Source organism: Primulina tabacum, chromosome 8 (genome assembly GCF_025594145.1).
Source record: "Primulina tabacum isolate GXHZ01 chromosome 8, ASM2559414v2, whole genome shotgun sequence".
NCBI classification, from domain to species: Eukaryota; Viridiplantae; Streptophyta; class Magnoliopsida; order Lamiales; family Gesneriaceae; genus Primulina; species Primulina tabacum.
In genome coordinates this window covers 4,400,283-4,415,450 of record NC_134557.1, presented here as the reverse complement: position 1 = coordinate 4,415,450, position 15,168 = coordinate 4,400,283, and the positions used below count along the sequence as shown (strand labels likewise).

Here is a 15,168-nt window from a genome sequence, read left to right as displayed (position 1 = left end):
GGCACATAAAAGGAGGCGTGGAAGCCAAAGGGTGACATGCCCAACAAGAAAGGTTGCTTTTGAAAGACGAAATAAAAGGTATTGATCACACCTATCACTATTTGTTTATTTATTACTAATTTCTGGTTTTTTTTCCTTCTGAAAATGATTATTACTATAATTGTTTTGGGATTCCGAATTAGTATTTATTTAAATTGCACTAACACTCTTAATTTTTTTTTGAATATATATATATATATATATATATATATATATATATATACATACACACACACATTATTGAACAACTAGCTTTAGATTAGTGCCAATTTCAGCTTCAATCAATGTCACTAATGGATCAAATTCAATGTCCGATTAAAAGAAAATTAAGACAATTAGCGATTGCAACACGAGTTTGAACCAACAATCAATTATTATTGCGAAGAAAGCCAGCATCGACCCAACTTTATAAACCAACAACATAAAATGAGAGAAAAGATGGGGAAAAGGTTTACTGATTGGGTCAAAAATGATTTCGAATTTTAAATTTCAATCATGTTTTGATCGACTCCAATTATATATTTTCCATATTATCTTCTTATTTTTTTTAAAAAAAAAAATTCAGCCAAAATTAAGTCATTTCATTATCTCTCGAGTTGATCTCTTGTGAGATCGTCTTACGAGTTTATGTTCATGAGATAGATAGACCCAGATCATATGTACAATGAAAATTAATATTTTTTTTGATGAATTAAATCGAGTTGAAGATATATATCACAAAATTGCCTGTATGGAGATATTGATAAGTGTTTTTGTATTATCCCTCGATTTCTATTGCATTTGTTTTGCAAATATATTTATTTTATGGTAAACGTACGACTCATAATGAAAGCTATGAATTAATTTATCTTAAATGCATAAGGATAATTAGTTTGACTCAAATGATTTAAACACGTAAAACTAAAGTTCTCAACTACTATATATAGCCAATTATTGATTGGATTCCTCAATTAACTTATTAATTTCATACAAGATTAATAAAAATCACCGGTGAAATTAATATTTTTCTCTCTTGCTATGGATTAGTATATGTTTTGCATAAAAATCGGTGCGTTTTCTCCTACTAATAAACAATATTTAATTGCATTTATTTAAATTAAGTGTTGTGATTTCACTCGGACGCTGGCTCTGACTTTTTCAAGGAAGATTTTCATTATGTGGTTACATCATCTGTCCATGTGTCACACCATATTGCAAGCAACTTGCTAGATTTGTTTTCTATTATTATGTATTTTATTCGAATTAATAATAAACCCTCTTTCATAGGATTGACAATTGCATTTCATTAGTCTCCGGGCCGTCTCTCGTATGAAACATATTTTTCATTGAAATATTGTGAGGTATACTCTCGAGATCAGTGTTTGCTGTCATTTTCCTCGAATCATTGCCTACTCAATCATACTTATCTCACGATTTATCTTTCCGTCTAAGTCAAATGACCTTTTTAACTCGTATATAAACATTTTTAAAAAACGAAAGATAATTGTATGCCAATAGTTTATAATAACCAAACAAATCTAATATAATCTCCCAAGTACAGTTGTCATGCAAAAATAGCCTTAGTTGCCATAATATTGATGTTTTGTTCCATTCTCACACGCAAAGTATATTAATATTATGAGACAAATGAATCTCAGTTGTACAATAATTACATCGGAAGTTAGAAATCAAGCCTCGTCAAAAATGATTAACATCAAAGACAAAAAGTTTTGTTTGGAATAAGGAGGCTGTCATTGCTATAATATGTGAACACTATAAATGTAGTGTTTATCCTCGTGATGTATTGATATAAACATCTCTCGACAAATAAGAAAATTGAGTTCGAATTCATCCGTGTTAAAAGCAAACCCTTCCCAATTATGTCGAATTTGGAAAAAAAAAAAAAAAAAAAAAACTCAATGCATATTTTTTTGTTGAGTGAGTCTAAACTTCCGAGAACCCAAATATTAAATATGAAATTTCCCATCCATGGAAACCTAGGAAAGGGACAAATTTGATCATCATTGGTAAATATTATAAACTCTGTACAACAAATTGCCATGCAATGTCTTGTTGTCGTGATACTTAAATTTTTTTTTTTTTGGAGGTATAGTGGTTACAACAACTAATTAACAACTGGGCAATCGCTAACATGTAAGAAAGATATGAAAAATCAAGCTTAATAATTGAGTTGGTTGAATGGTTGATTAATTATTGTGGGCAAAAGTTGTAGCTAACAAAAAAATAAACCGTATCTCATATTCATCATACATTGATCATGAGGCACAGCTGGGGTTCATGCCCTTCGAACGAAATTACAGACAACGAATCGCGCTGATAATATAATCGTCATCATCGTGATTTTTAACAATTTTTGTCAACAATCTCATACGAGACGGGTAGTAAAATTCAGAAGAATCCTTTTGTCACAGTTTATATTTATATATATATATATATATATATATATATATATATATATATATATATTGTGTTTTTTAATAATGTTCGACAATATATTAATGTATTATTAAATTTGACGATAGTTCCTATTGCCGTTGGATTTGTCTAAAAATGAACGGCCAATTGGGATGTAGAATCTGATTGGTGGTGAATTGCTTTGTACTCTTCGATCCATGTTTTGGGTCCATTGACCACTAGCAAAGTCACGTCTGAATGCCATATAACTGGATAAACTTAAAAAATAAATAAACAACTAAAATATAATAATAATATATTTTTATTTAATTTGTTTCCTAAAAATTAATGTGTATGTCGGGTCAACGCTACCGATATTCACAATAAAAAGTAATACTCCTAGCATAAAAAGTAATATTTTTCATTAATGACCCAAATAAGAGATATGTCTCCTAAAATACGATCCGTGAGACCGTCTCACACAAATTTTTGGCAAAAATAAATAGTGCACACACAGAAGTTAAAATTTTGAATTAGTGGCTTAATTACCTGCCCTCAACCAAACTAAACGGTCCCAGCTAGCTTGTTTTTGTAGGGTTTACCCGATCCAACTCTAGAACATGCTTAAAACTTCAAATAATAATAAAATTCGCAATTAACAAATAATTTTGTAATTTCTTTATTCGGGACTTTTTGAGAAAGAAAGAATGATTGAGATATTCATTATTCAAGAAGTCAATATGCCAATTATAATGTAAGATCATGAGGAAAATCTTATATACTAGTTTTTTTGTTTTGTTTAGGTCTTGAACTCGAGAGCTATTTCAACTTCGAGACGCTTATAAAGCGTGGGCGAATGCGGAGTTATGAGAAAAATCAAATTCAATTGTCATGTTACGGTTTCTGTAATCCAAAAGCCATAGCCTCATTATTCGAACACAACTTTTTTACTTGGTTGAGAAAACTGACTTGTAAATAATGTTGTGAATTGTTACTTTGTGCGGGAATGGATGAGCTTCAAATTGTCAATTCCTTGATTGCTTACATTTGACTCCTAACTTCGGTCACCGCGATCAAAATGGGCTAGTTTTCTCGGGTCGCCTTTCCCACCACATAAAATAGATGAGCACGAGTTGACAATTTTCCGATCCAACAAATGGTAGGTTGTGGACCGCCGGCCCAACTAGCACATTTGGGTTTATAGAACATATGTGGATTTTGATCCCATTTAGTTCAGCTTATAAATTAATTAATATAAGATGGTTGGAAATTTATAAAAGGGAATCAATAAAATAATTTCTATGTATTTGTTTTTCGCGATTTTGATTATCTATCTTATCAAATTTAAATCTTATCATATTCTTGTGATTTTTGAAACTTTAGTCATTTTTACAACGTGATATTGGATTTGACACTCATGCAGCGCTTCCGTGTCAAAATGACGATGATGGATGTAACTTCACATCGACACTTCTGATTAAAAAAAAAATCTAACATTGGCAAAAAAGTGAAGATTCAACAATAATATTGCACAACATAGATTATGAAAATAAAAAAAAAAAAAGACAAATATATATATATATAAAAAGAATTGTAATTTCCCTATAAATTTCTAAGAAGTGTTGTTAGATTTCCATGAACATCTTATACTGTAATATGAAAAAGTAAATTACTAGTAATATCGTATCACGTATAAGATATTTTAAAAACAACAGATTAATATATTACATTACATTACATTACTCAAAACAGCCAAACATTTTAAATAAAAGAGTATAAGCACTTCCACAACTCTCAATACAAAGCACGAATCAAAATCCAATCAATTCCCCTGAGCACAATTCAACAATCTCCAATAGTCGTCACACAACAAACACGAGAATAATTTATGGATGAATGTTTTAGGAACACGTTTTTTCACGGGTTCTGAGAGGCAGACGATATGGGATTCATCGGCCCCGTTTTTCTCAGCATCGTCGCAATCATCCAAGAATTTCTGAAATGCGACATCCATGTAGTTCACTGCTTCCGCGACTTTCATGTCTTTCACGATTTCGTGAGGAAAAACGTCTTTTGCAAGGTCACCCTTTAGTACTGCACACAATTGAACTAGCTCTTCTTGAAATTCACTCAAATTTGCTTCTTCGTTTGGTTCGACTTCCCTCATTTTCACAGGTTCGGGTAGAGTAACTGCAAAGATTGATTCAAGAACCAGAAAAAGATTTGTTATTTGAAAAATGAAAAGTAATTTTTTTATATTATTTTAAAACCAAAAACAGGTAGAAGTAGGAATTTTGTTGCTTTCAAACCGAAGAAGTCTAATTAATTTACCAGGGCAGTCTGTTCTTGGAGTGGTCCTATTTAATACGCATTCGAAAGTTCCAGCCCAAGCATCACGTTTCGTTAAGAACTCTATCAGATTGAATATCTTTTTAACAGTTGCTGGAATTGAAGAGTGCTCGTATTCTGATGTAGGATAGGGTCCTGATGGCCCATGCAACACTGCGTTCATTTTCATAAGAAAAATTAATCACAGTCCAAGTCAAGCAGAATATGAAAAATCTTGACAATAACCAATCTTGATTGGTCACCTGTTCCGGGCTCAATCCAAGGAGAAATCAAGATTGCAGGAACCCTAACGCCAAGTCGATCAAATTTGAACTTATATGGTTCGGGACCAACAATGCCGTCGGGACTAGGAACACCGGTGACAGGCGTCGGCACGTGGTCGTAAAATCCACCGTGTTCATCATATATGATCACGAATAATATTTCATTCCACTGGGGGCTTGATCTCAGTGCCTCGTACACTTCCTTAATGAATCGCTGCCCCTCCGAGACATCATGAGACGGGTGATCGTCGTTACCTGCCAACAGTTTCGTCTCAAAGTATCGTTGTTCTATGGCGACATAGTTTGGTAGCTTCCCATCTTTGCAGTGTTTCTTAAAATGTCGATCGAATTGGTGGAATTTTCTTATGTACTTCAATTTCCTCAGGTTTCTGTAATGTATAATGGTTTGTTAATAATTAATTTTGTTACCCTTAGAATAATAACACCTAAGAGTGCATCCATTGAGGGCAAAAAAATGTTCTCCAATAAGTCGTGGTTTATATCTTATTATTTTATTTTTCTCATTTCGCTTTCGAATAAAACCCATTTGTACCTTCAAATATAAGGACTATAGATCACGACATGCAATGACATAAAAGTAACGTCTCATTCCCCGAGAAATACTAGGAAATTTTAACATTACATTTTCAAAAGCATGATGCCAAGTGGACGTGGAATGAATTATTGATGTACGTAGTGTGGAGGTGTTGAAATTAAATTCATGATTTACCTCAAAGGATATGGCCAAACTAGAGCTATTGAATATTCATAATTGAAGGCGGCTTTGGAGTTTGAACGACAGGAAAATTTTAGAATAAGAAAAACGTGGTCGGCTTTGTAATGACGCGGCGGCTACACGATAGGACTCAACTAATCCGTTGTGTTAATTGATCGATTAATTGATCGATTAGAGAAGTCATTGCAGGGGTCATTTCATAATGAATATTAGTTACATAGCTAATGATGACACAAATTAATGTCTTTAGATTTGAATTCTTTATATATATATATAAAATGAAGGCATAAAAAAGTTCGACAAATTTTGGCCACATTTGATAGCAGACGGGTACTGTTCTGAATATTTGCAGTACATTGCATGTGATTGTACGTGATTTAAATTTGAAATAGAAGTACAAATTTAAAATCTTGAAGTTTGAAATAATTAAGCTGCTAAAATGTGACTTTAAAAAAAATTGAAATAAGGCTTGTAAAACTTGAATTTTAAACTTTTTGGCAAAAACTTGTGTGAGACGGTCTCACGGGTCGTATTTTGTGAGACATATCTCTTATTTGGGTCATTCATGAAAAATTATTACTTTTTATGCTAAGAGTATTATTTTTTATTATGAATATCAGTAGAGTTGACTCGTCTCACAGATAAAAATACGTGAGACCGTCTCACAAGAGACCTACTCAAACCTTTTTTTATCTAAAAATGTATATATTATTGGAAAATAATATTTAAAATGTGTGTATTGAATATTTGAATGTTGAATATTTGAATGTTGAAAATAAGAGTTGTAAATATTGAAAATTAGTGTGTGATGATGTAGGTAATGATGTATTTTATTTTTGGATTATTTGTAAAGATTTCCTATAAATAGATCTCTCATTTGTGAAGAAAAACACAATTGAGTAGAGAGAAAAATATTATAAAGTGTGTAGTTTGGTAAATTTTGAGATTTTTACTTTTTACCATAAATTTTTACTTTTTCACAACACGTTATCAGCACGAAGCTCTAAAAGTCCTACATACTTTTCCAAGCTCCAAACAGAAGAAAAAGGTAACAAAAATAATTATATTTATTTTACTGTTATTTATTTATTGTGTATTTATTTAATATACAATATAATGTTATTATTAGAAATAATAAAAATAAATTTTTCATAAACTTGTTATAAATCCTGGAAGGATGTTAAGACGACATCCCACACTTCCGGTAAGGGATACGACAAGTATAAAAGCCTATAAGGTTTTTAAACAAAATAAATTATGACACTCATTATAATATTATGATATGATATACATAATTATTTAAACATGTCTAATATTATATATATCATATTATTACCATAAAATTATACAAATACATACCTTTATTTTTTTTTGTACCCCAACGGTCATAAATGGTAAAAAACGGCTAGTTTTTGCCCTATAAATATGATCTCACAAACACATTCCATCACTCCAACTTTCTCTTCTTCTCTAAAAATTATTCATCATCAAATTTTTCGAAGAAAAAAGAAGATGGCTTTCTCAAGGATATTTTTAATTATTTTGGTTGTCATACTCACGAGTCTTGTATTTATCGGAGAATATCCTCCTCGTGCGTTTTCTTTATTTTTACAAATACTTGTACTTGTTGTTTATCCGTTACTTTGTATTGCAATAATTATTAACTAATAAAATGCATCGTAATTTTTTTTAGTACCACCATGTCAAATTTAACAAAGCTCGAATTTGTTGCGCTCGACATCACGGGAAAGAATTATATGCCATGGACTCTAGATGTAGAAATGCATCTTGAGTCATTGGGTCTAAGCGAGACCATTAAAGAAAATGGCATATGCACGTCACAAGAAAAGGCAAGAGCCATGATATTTTTGCGTCGACATCTCGACGATGGATTGAAATGTGAATATCTGACTGAAAAAAATCCCATGGCTTTGTGGAAGGGATTAAAAGAAAGATTCGAACATATAAGAGAAGTTATACTTCCGACCGCCCGGGATGAATGGAATACATTGAGATTCCAAGACTTTAAAAAAGTCAGTGATTACAATTCGGCGATGTATAGAATAATCTCGCAATTAAAATTTTGTGGACATGAGGTCACAGAATCTGAGATACTTGAAAAAACATTTTCCACGTTTCATGCATCAAATATTACTCTACAGCAACAATATAGAGTACGTGGATTCGCGAGATATTCTGAACTCATCGCCTGTCTTCTTGTGGCGGAAAAAAACAACGAGCTATTAATGAGAAATCATCAGTCCCGACCCACTGGATCAACAGCATATACTTCTGTAAATGCTGTAAGTAAAAATGAATTTAAACCTGGAAACCAAAATCAAATTCAAAGACAAGGTTTTGGTCGAGGTCGAGGTCGAGGTCGAGGTCGTGGACGTGGACGTGGACGTGGACGTGGAATTGGCCGTGGTCGTGGTCAAGGCCGTGGTTTTGAAAATAATCGAGATAGTTATTTTTATAACTCATCTCAAAAGAACGTCCCAAACCATCCACAGAAAAGGCATCATGAGAATACAAGTGTTAATGAGAAGCACTCAAAAAGATATGAAAGTTCTTGTTACAGATGTGGTACTCCAGGACATTGGTCCAAAGTTTGTCGAGCCCCTGAGCACCTTTGTAAACTTTATAAAGAATCATTAAAGGGGAAAGAAAAGGAGACCAACTTCACTGAACGCAGTGACCGTTTGAGTGATTCAACTCATTTTGATGCTGGTGATTTTATGAATGATTTCTCTGGAAATGATCAATATGTTGGTGGGATAGAAATGAACAATATTGATGCTGCAGATTTTCTCAACGATTTCTCTGAAAATGAACAATATAATGGTAGAATATAAATGTACAATAATCTATTTTTCATGTATTCATAGAATAATGTTTTATTGTATAATTATAATTTGTGTTATATTTAAATATATATTGCAAGTAATTTATTTCATTGCATATTTTTTTGAAGTTCAAATATGGAAAATGCTATGATCAAAGCTGAAGTTTGCATACCCGATAGTGGTACAACGCACACTATCCTCCGAGATAAAAGATATTTCTTGGAACTAAAACCAACAAAAACAACGGTGAATACAATATTAGGTCCTGTAGACTTGATTAAAGGATGTGGTAAAACACAATTTTTGTTACCTAATGGTACAAAATTTTTGATCAATGATGCTTTATATTCACCACAATCGAAAAGAAATTTGTTGAGTTTTAATGATATATATTCCCATGGGTATGATACTCAAACAATGAATGAAGAGAATGAGAAATATATGTGTCTTATCACATATAAATCAGGAAAGAAATATGTGATTGAAAAACTACCAATGCTCCCTACTGGATTGCATTATACACATATAAGTCTCATTGAATCAAACATGGCAGTTGATAATTATTCGATATTAACCAATTGGCATGATCGATTGGGACATCCTGGTTCAACAATGATGCGAAGAATTATAGAAAATACACATGGTCATCCACTGAAAGACCAGAAGATCTTTCAGAATAATAAGTTTCAATGTAAAGCATGTTCTCTTGGAAAACTTATTATAAGACCATCACCAGTCAAAATCCAAACTGAATCACCAATGTTTCTTGAACGTATTCAGGGTGATATTTGTGGACCAATCCATCCACCATATGGACCATTCAGATACTTTATGGTATTGATTGATGCCTCCAGCAGATGGTCACATGTATGTTTATTATCAACTCGAAATGTTGCATTTGCAAGATTACTTGCCCAAATAATAAAATTGAGGAATCAATTTCCCGATTATACAATCAAGAAAATTAGACTTGATAATGCTGGTGAATTTACTTCCCAAACTTTCAATGATTATTGTATGTCTATGGGAATCATTGTTGAGCATCCTGTTGCTCATGTACATACACAGAATGGATTGGCTGAATCATTGATTAAACGTCTGCAAATGATTGCTAGACCAATGATTATGAAAACAAAGCTCCCTATTTCTATATGGGGACATGCAATTTTACACGCTGCTTCATTAATTCGCATCAGACCAAGTGCATATCATAAATACTCCCCATTGCAGCTTGCATTTGGTAAAGAACCAGACATTTCTCATCTGAGAATTTTTGGATGTATGGTGTATGTGCCTATTGCACCACCGCAACGAAAGAAAATGGGACCTCAAAGAAAGGTTGGAATTTATATCGGTTATGATAGTCCATCAATCATTCGATATCTTGAACCTCAGACAGGCGACGTGTTCACAGCACGTTTTGCTGATTGTCATTTTAATGAGGAAATCTTCCCAATGTTAGGGGGAGAACAGAAACATACCGAAAAGGAAATTATATGGTATGTATCATCATTGTTACATCTGGATCCAAGAACAAAACAATGTGAAAAAGATGTACAACAAATTGTACACTTGCAAAGAATAGCAAATCAAATACCAGATGCATTTGCTGACACAAAAGGGGTAACTAAATCATATATACATGCTGCAAATGCCCCTGCTCGAATTGAAATTCCAAAGAAACAAATGGAAGATACTCATGATGTCATTAAACGCCTGAAGCGTGGAAGGCCAGTCGGTTCCAAGGATAAAAATCCTCGAAAAAGAAAATTCATAGAGAAACACGATGATCACAAAATAAAGAATGACGTTTCTGAAGAAACACATGATGATCACAAAATAGAGAATGGTGTTCCTGAAGAAACACATGATGATGAAAATGTTCTGTCAGAACCACAAACTGACGAGAATCATGAAATCTCTATCAATTATATTAATACTGGAAAAATATGGAACCGAAAAGATATAAATGAAATTGATGATATATTTTCTTATAATGTGGCAATCGACATCATAAATGATAACGAAGATCATGAACCAAAATCTTTTGGTGAATGTAAAAATCGGCAGGATTGGATAAAATGGAAAGATGTCATCCAGGTTGAATTAAATTCGCTAAATAAACGTAATGTTTTTGGACCTATAGTCCTTACACCTGAAGGTGTAAAACCTGTTGGATACAAATGGGTTTTTATTCGAAAGCGAAATGAGAAAAATGAAATAGTAAGATATAAAGCTCGACTTGTTGCACAAGGTTTTTCTCAAAGGCCTGGAATTGATTATGAAGAAACGTATTCTCCTGTGATGGATGCAATTACGTTTCGGTATTTGATTAGCTTGGCGGTATCTGAAAATTTAGAAATGCGTCTTATGGATGTTGTTACAGCTTACTTATATGGATCACTTGATAGTAATATATATATGAAAATCCCTGAAGGATTTAAGATGCCTGAAGCACAAAGTTCAAAACCCAGGGAATGTTATTCTGTGAAATTACAAAGATCATTATATGGGTTAAAGCAATCAGGTCGAATGTGGTATAATCGACTAAGTGATCACTTGATGAAAAAGGGATATGTAAATAATTCAATATGCCCTTGTGTTTTCATTAAGAAAACAACATCCGGATGCGTAATTATTGCTGTATATGTTGATGATTTAAACATCATTGGAACGAATAAAGAAATTCAAGAAGTTGTGTCATACTTGAAGGAAGAATTTGAAATGAAGGATCTTGGAAAAACCAAGTATTGTCTGGGTTTACAAATTGAACAAAAAGAATGTGGAATGTTTGTTCACCAGACAAATTATACAGAAAAGATCTTTAAACGTTTTAATATGGATAAAGCAAATCCTTTAAGTACTCCAATGGTTATTAGATCATTAAACATAGAAAAGGATCCATTCCGTCCATGTGAAGATGATGAAGATATTCTTGGTCCAGAAGTACCATATCTAAGTGCCATCGGTGCCCTTATGTACCTTACAAATTGTACAAGGCCTGATATATCTTTTGCCGTGAATCTGTTGGCAAGATTTAGCACATATCCAACAAAGAGACACTGGAACGGAATTAAACATATATTCCGTTATCTACGAGGAACGACAGACTTGGGACTTTTGTATTCAAAAGATGCTAATCCAAGTATAATTGGTTATGCTGATGCTGGATACTTATCTGATCCACACAAGGCACGTTCCCAAACTGGATATGTATTTACTCGTGGAGGCACTGCAATATCTTGGCGTTCTCAGAAACAAACGCTCGTAACAACTTCATCAAATCATGCCGAGATTATTGCACTACATGAAGCAAGTCGTGAATGTGTGTGGTTAAAATCAATGACCCAACATATCCAAATTTCATGCGGATTATCATCTGATGAGAAGCCTGTGATACTATATGAAGATAATGCTGCATGTGTTGCTCAAATGAAAGAAGGATACATAAAAAGCGACAGAACTAAACATATTCATCCTAAGTTCTTCGCATTCACCAAGGAGCTTGAGAAGAATAGATGTATTGATGTTCGTCACATTCAATCAAGTGAAAACTCATCAGATCTCTTCACAAAGGCACTTCCTACGTCAATATTCAGAAAGCACATATATAATATTGGGATGCGCAATCTACGAAATTTGTGAAGAATTGTTCATGTCAACATCAGGGAGAGTTTACGTGACTGCACTCTTTTTCCCTTACTATGGTTTTTATCCCAATGGGTTTTTCCAAGTAAGGTTTTTAACGAGGCAGTACAAAAACACGTAATGAAGACATCATCGTATCATGATCATCATCACAAGGGGGAGTATTGGAAAATAATATTTAAAATGTGTGTATTGAATAGTTAAATGTTGAATATTTGAATGTTGAAAATAAGAGTTGTAAATATTGAAAATTAGTGTGTGATGATGTAGGTAATGATGTATTTTATTTTTGGATTATTTGTAAAGATTTCCTATAAATAGATCTCTCATTTGTGAAGAAAAACACAATTGAGTAGAGAGAAAAATATTATAAAGTGTGTAGTTTGGTAAATTTTGAGAGTTTGAGATTTTTACTTTTTACCATAAATTTTTACTTTTTCACAACATATATAACTTATAGATTTATAACTCATCTTATATCAATGTCTAACATATGAAACTCAATTATAACAAATTCTTCCGAACAAATGTATGACCTAGATCCTCACCCTCACAAGATATCTATAATCATGGAAAAGCCACTTTTGAGGAACAATGAAGGGAAATTTAAATGATTAATACGGTTTATTTCATCCTATCCATGTGGGCATTGCCTCTATGATAGGATGAATGACCAAGATTTACCTATTCATATGTAGGACCCACTTTTTTTTGAAATTATATGTGTGGCAAGATCTTATCCGTTGAAATGAAATGAAGGTAGTGCCCACATAGTTAGGATCTCATTAACCGCTTAATACTCAACTTTTGGGTTTATTTCATCCTACCCATGTGGGCATTGCCCCATTATAGGATGGATGGTCAAGATTTGTCCATGCATATGTAGGACCCATTTTTTTTTTTTTTTGAAATTGTATGTGTAGTAAGATCTTACCCGTTGAAATGAAGTGGGGGTAGTGCTCACATAGGTAGGATCTCGTTAACACAACTTTTGAGGAACAGTGAAGGAAAAATTAAAGGCAACACATTCCAATAGAATTATAAACTGAATAATTACAATATCACATTAATCAATCATTTTATATTTTAATATTATATTGATATATAAAAAGAAAGGATGATTTAAACATATATATAAATACGTTGGAATAGTTGTCTATCGATCAATCAATTAATGTTGAAATTATCAAAAAAAAAAAAAAAAAAATCGGCGTGTCGACAAAATTAACGGATTGACCAGGTTATATTTCTCAGAGCATCACTAAAAAAAATTAAGACGAACGAAAATCAAATGGGAACATTACCTGTAGAAGAGAGTTGAAGGAGGATACTGATAATAAATTCCAAAATCATAGCCACCCTCTTCCACAGATTGAAAGATTGTCTTCTGCGGATACCCTTCGATCATCATTTTATTATCGTTTTCTGTAGCACCATACGATGTAGCAGAATGTACATAAAGCCTGTTCGGTTGTGTCAACGTAGGAATAGACGAAAACCATCGATCACAAACTGCAAACTGGGACACTAGTTCTTTATAAACCGGCAACGAATCCGGCCTAAACCCATTCATCACCACATTCGCCAGTCCTTTCTGTACACTTTCTGCTTGTTGAGCAAAGCCTTCCATGGTGGGAGGAAGGGTGTGGGATTCAGCTGAGCTTTCGGTCCATGGAACGCCGAAGATTTGCTCGTAAGTTGCTGCGTACGAGTGTCCGGGGTCTGGCTCAACGTATCCTGATCGATCGCCGTAATATAAGCGGTTTGAATTGGAATCAGAGCTAGATAAAGGGTTTGATTCGGTGCCAGTTAGGCCTTCGATCTCGGAGTTGAGGGTTTTCATCCATCCTAGCATGTGATCGAATGACCTGTTTTCCTGGACTAAAACAACGATTGTTTTGATGGGATAATTTGCTGTGTTTTCAGGCATGGTTTCTTGGTTTGTGGATGATAAGAAATTTCTATGTGCAAACACAGATTAACTGTGAGGGAGAGGGGTTTTATTGTTGCAGTGAATTCCAAAAAAATCAAATTGTTCTCTCTTTTTCTCGACTGTGTTTCCATGTGGGTGACTCCTTCAAAAACCATGTGATTCTCTGCTTATGTATGTTGTACTGAACTAGACAAAATATGCATAAAAAAAAAGTAATAAATCATGGTGCTCTTTTCCTTTCTGTAGTGATATTTAAATTAATGTTGTTGGGTGCAATAATTGTCCCTGCTTAGTAGAGCGATCGAACCGTGGTGTTTGAGCTGCTGTGCGGTTTAAAAGATTTGAGTTGCACTATTACTACTAGTTATAGCTTTTTGGTAAAGCGGTAAGCACTCGGTCCTACAATTGGTATCAGAGCCAAGGTCATGGGTTCGATTCTCATTGATTGCAAGGAGTGCAATTATTGGGAGAGAGATTGTTGGGTACAATAATTGTCCCTACTTGGTAGAGCGATCGAACCGTGGTGATTGAGCTGCTGTGCGGTTTAAAAGATTTGAGTTGCACCATTACTACTAGCTATACCTTTTGATAAAGCGGTAAACATTCAGTCCTACAAACGTGCTTTAATCAAATATGCGTTAGAAAAGTTGTCATCAAAAGGAATAGCATATTATAGAAAATATGACAATTGATCAGCATTAATATTACTTTTAAACCTTTTAGGGCAAAATTATATACGTTAAAATAATTTCTCTAACACCAATAGTACTGTGAGGTCACCTAAAATCAAGTGTTTTGAGGAGTCAAAAAATTGTCACAAAGCTAGCTAGTGCCTTTGTACGCCGTGCTTCAAAAAATTCCTAATTATAAGAAGTCGTATACAATTAACATTTAATTATTTTCAATTTAGAAGAGTTTTACAATTTAAAATAGAAGTTTTGTTTATATTTTTTTCTATGT

The 15,168-nt window shown here is 33.3% G+C and overlaps 1 protein-coding gene across 1 annotated transcript; it reads right to left on the bottom strand.

The window, feature by feature from the left end:
• Positions 1-4,155: 4,155 nt before the first annotated feature.
• On the bottom strand, positions 4,156-14,370 carry LOC142553148 (non-specific phospholipase C3-like). Its single transcript, XM_075663170.1, has 4 exons — positions 13,580-14,370; positions 5,025-5,434; positions 4,765-4,935; positions 4,156-4,623 (listed from the first exon to the last, which is right to left on the bottom strand). Exons 1-4 carry the CDS (start codon positions 14,203-14,205, stop codon positions 4,256-4,258), a joined length of 1,575 nt encoding a protein of 524 aa, XP_075519285.1. The 5' UTR covers positions 14,206-14,370; the 3' UTR covers positions 4,156-4,255.
• Positions 14,371-15,168: the final 798 nt, after the last annotated feature.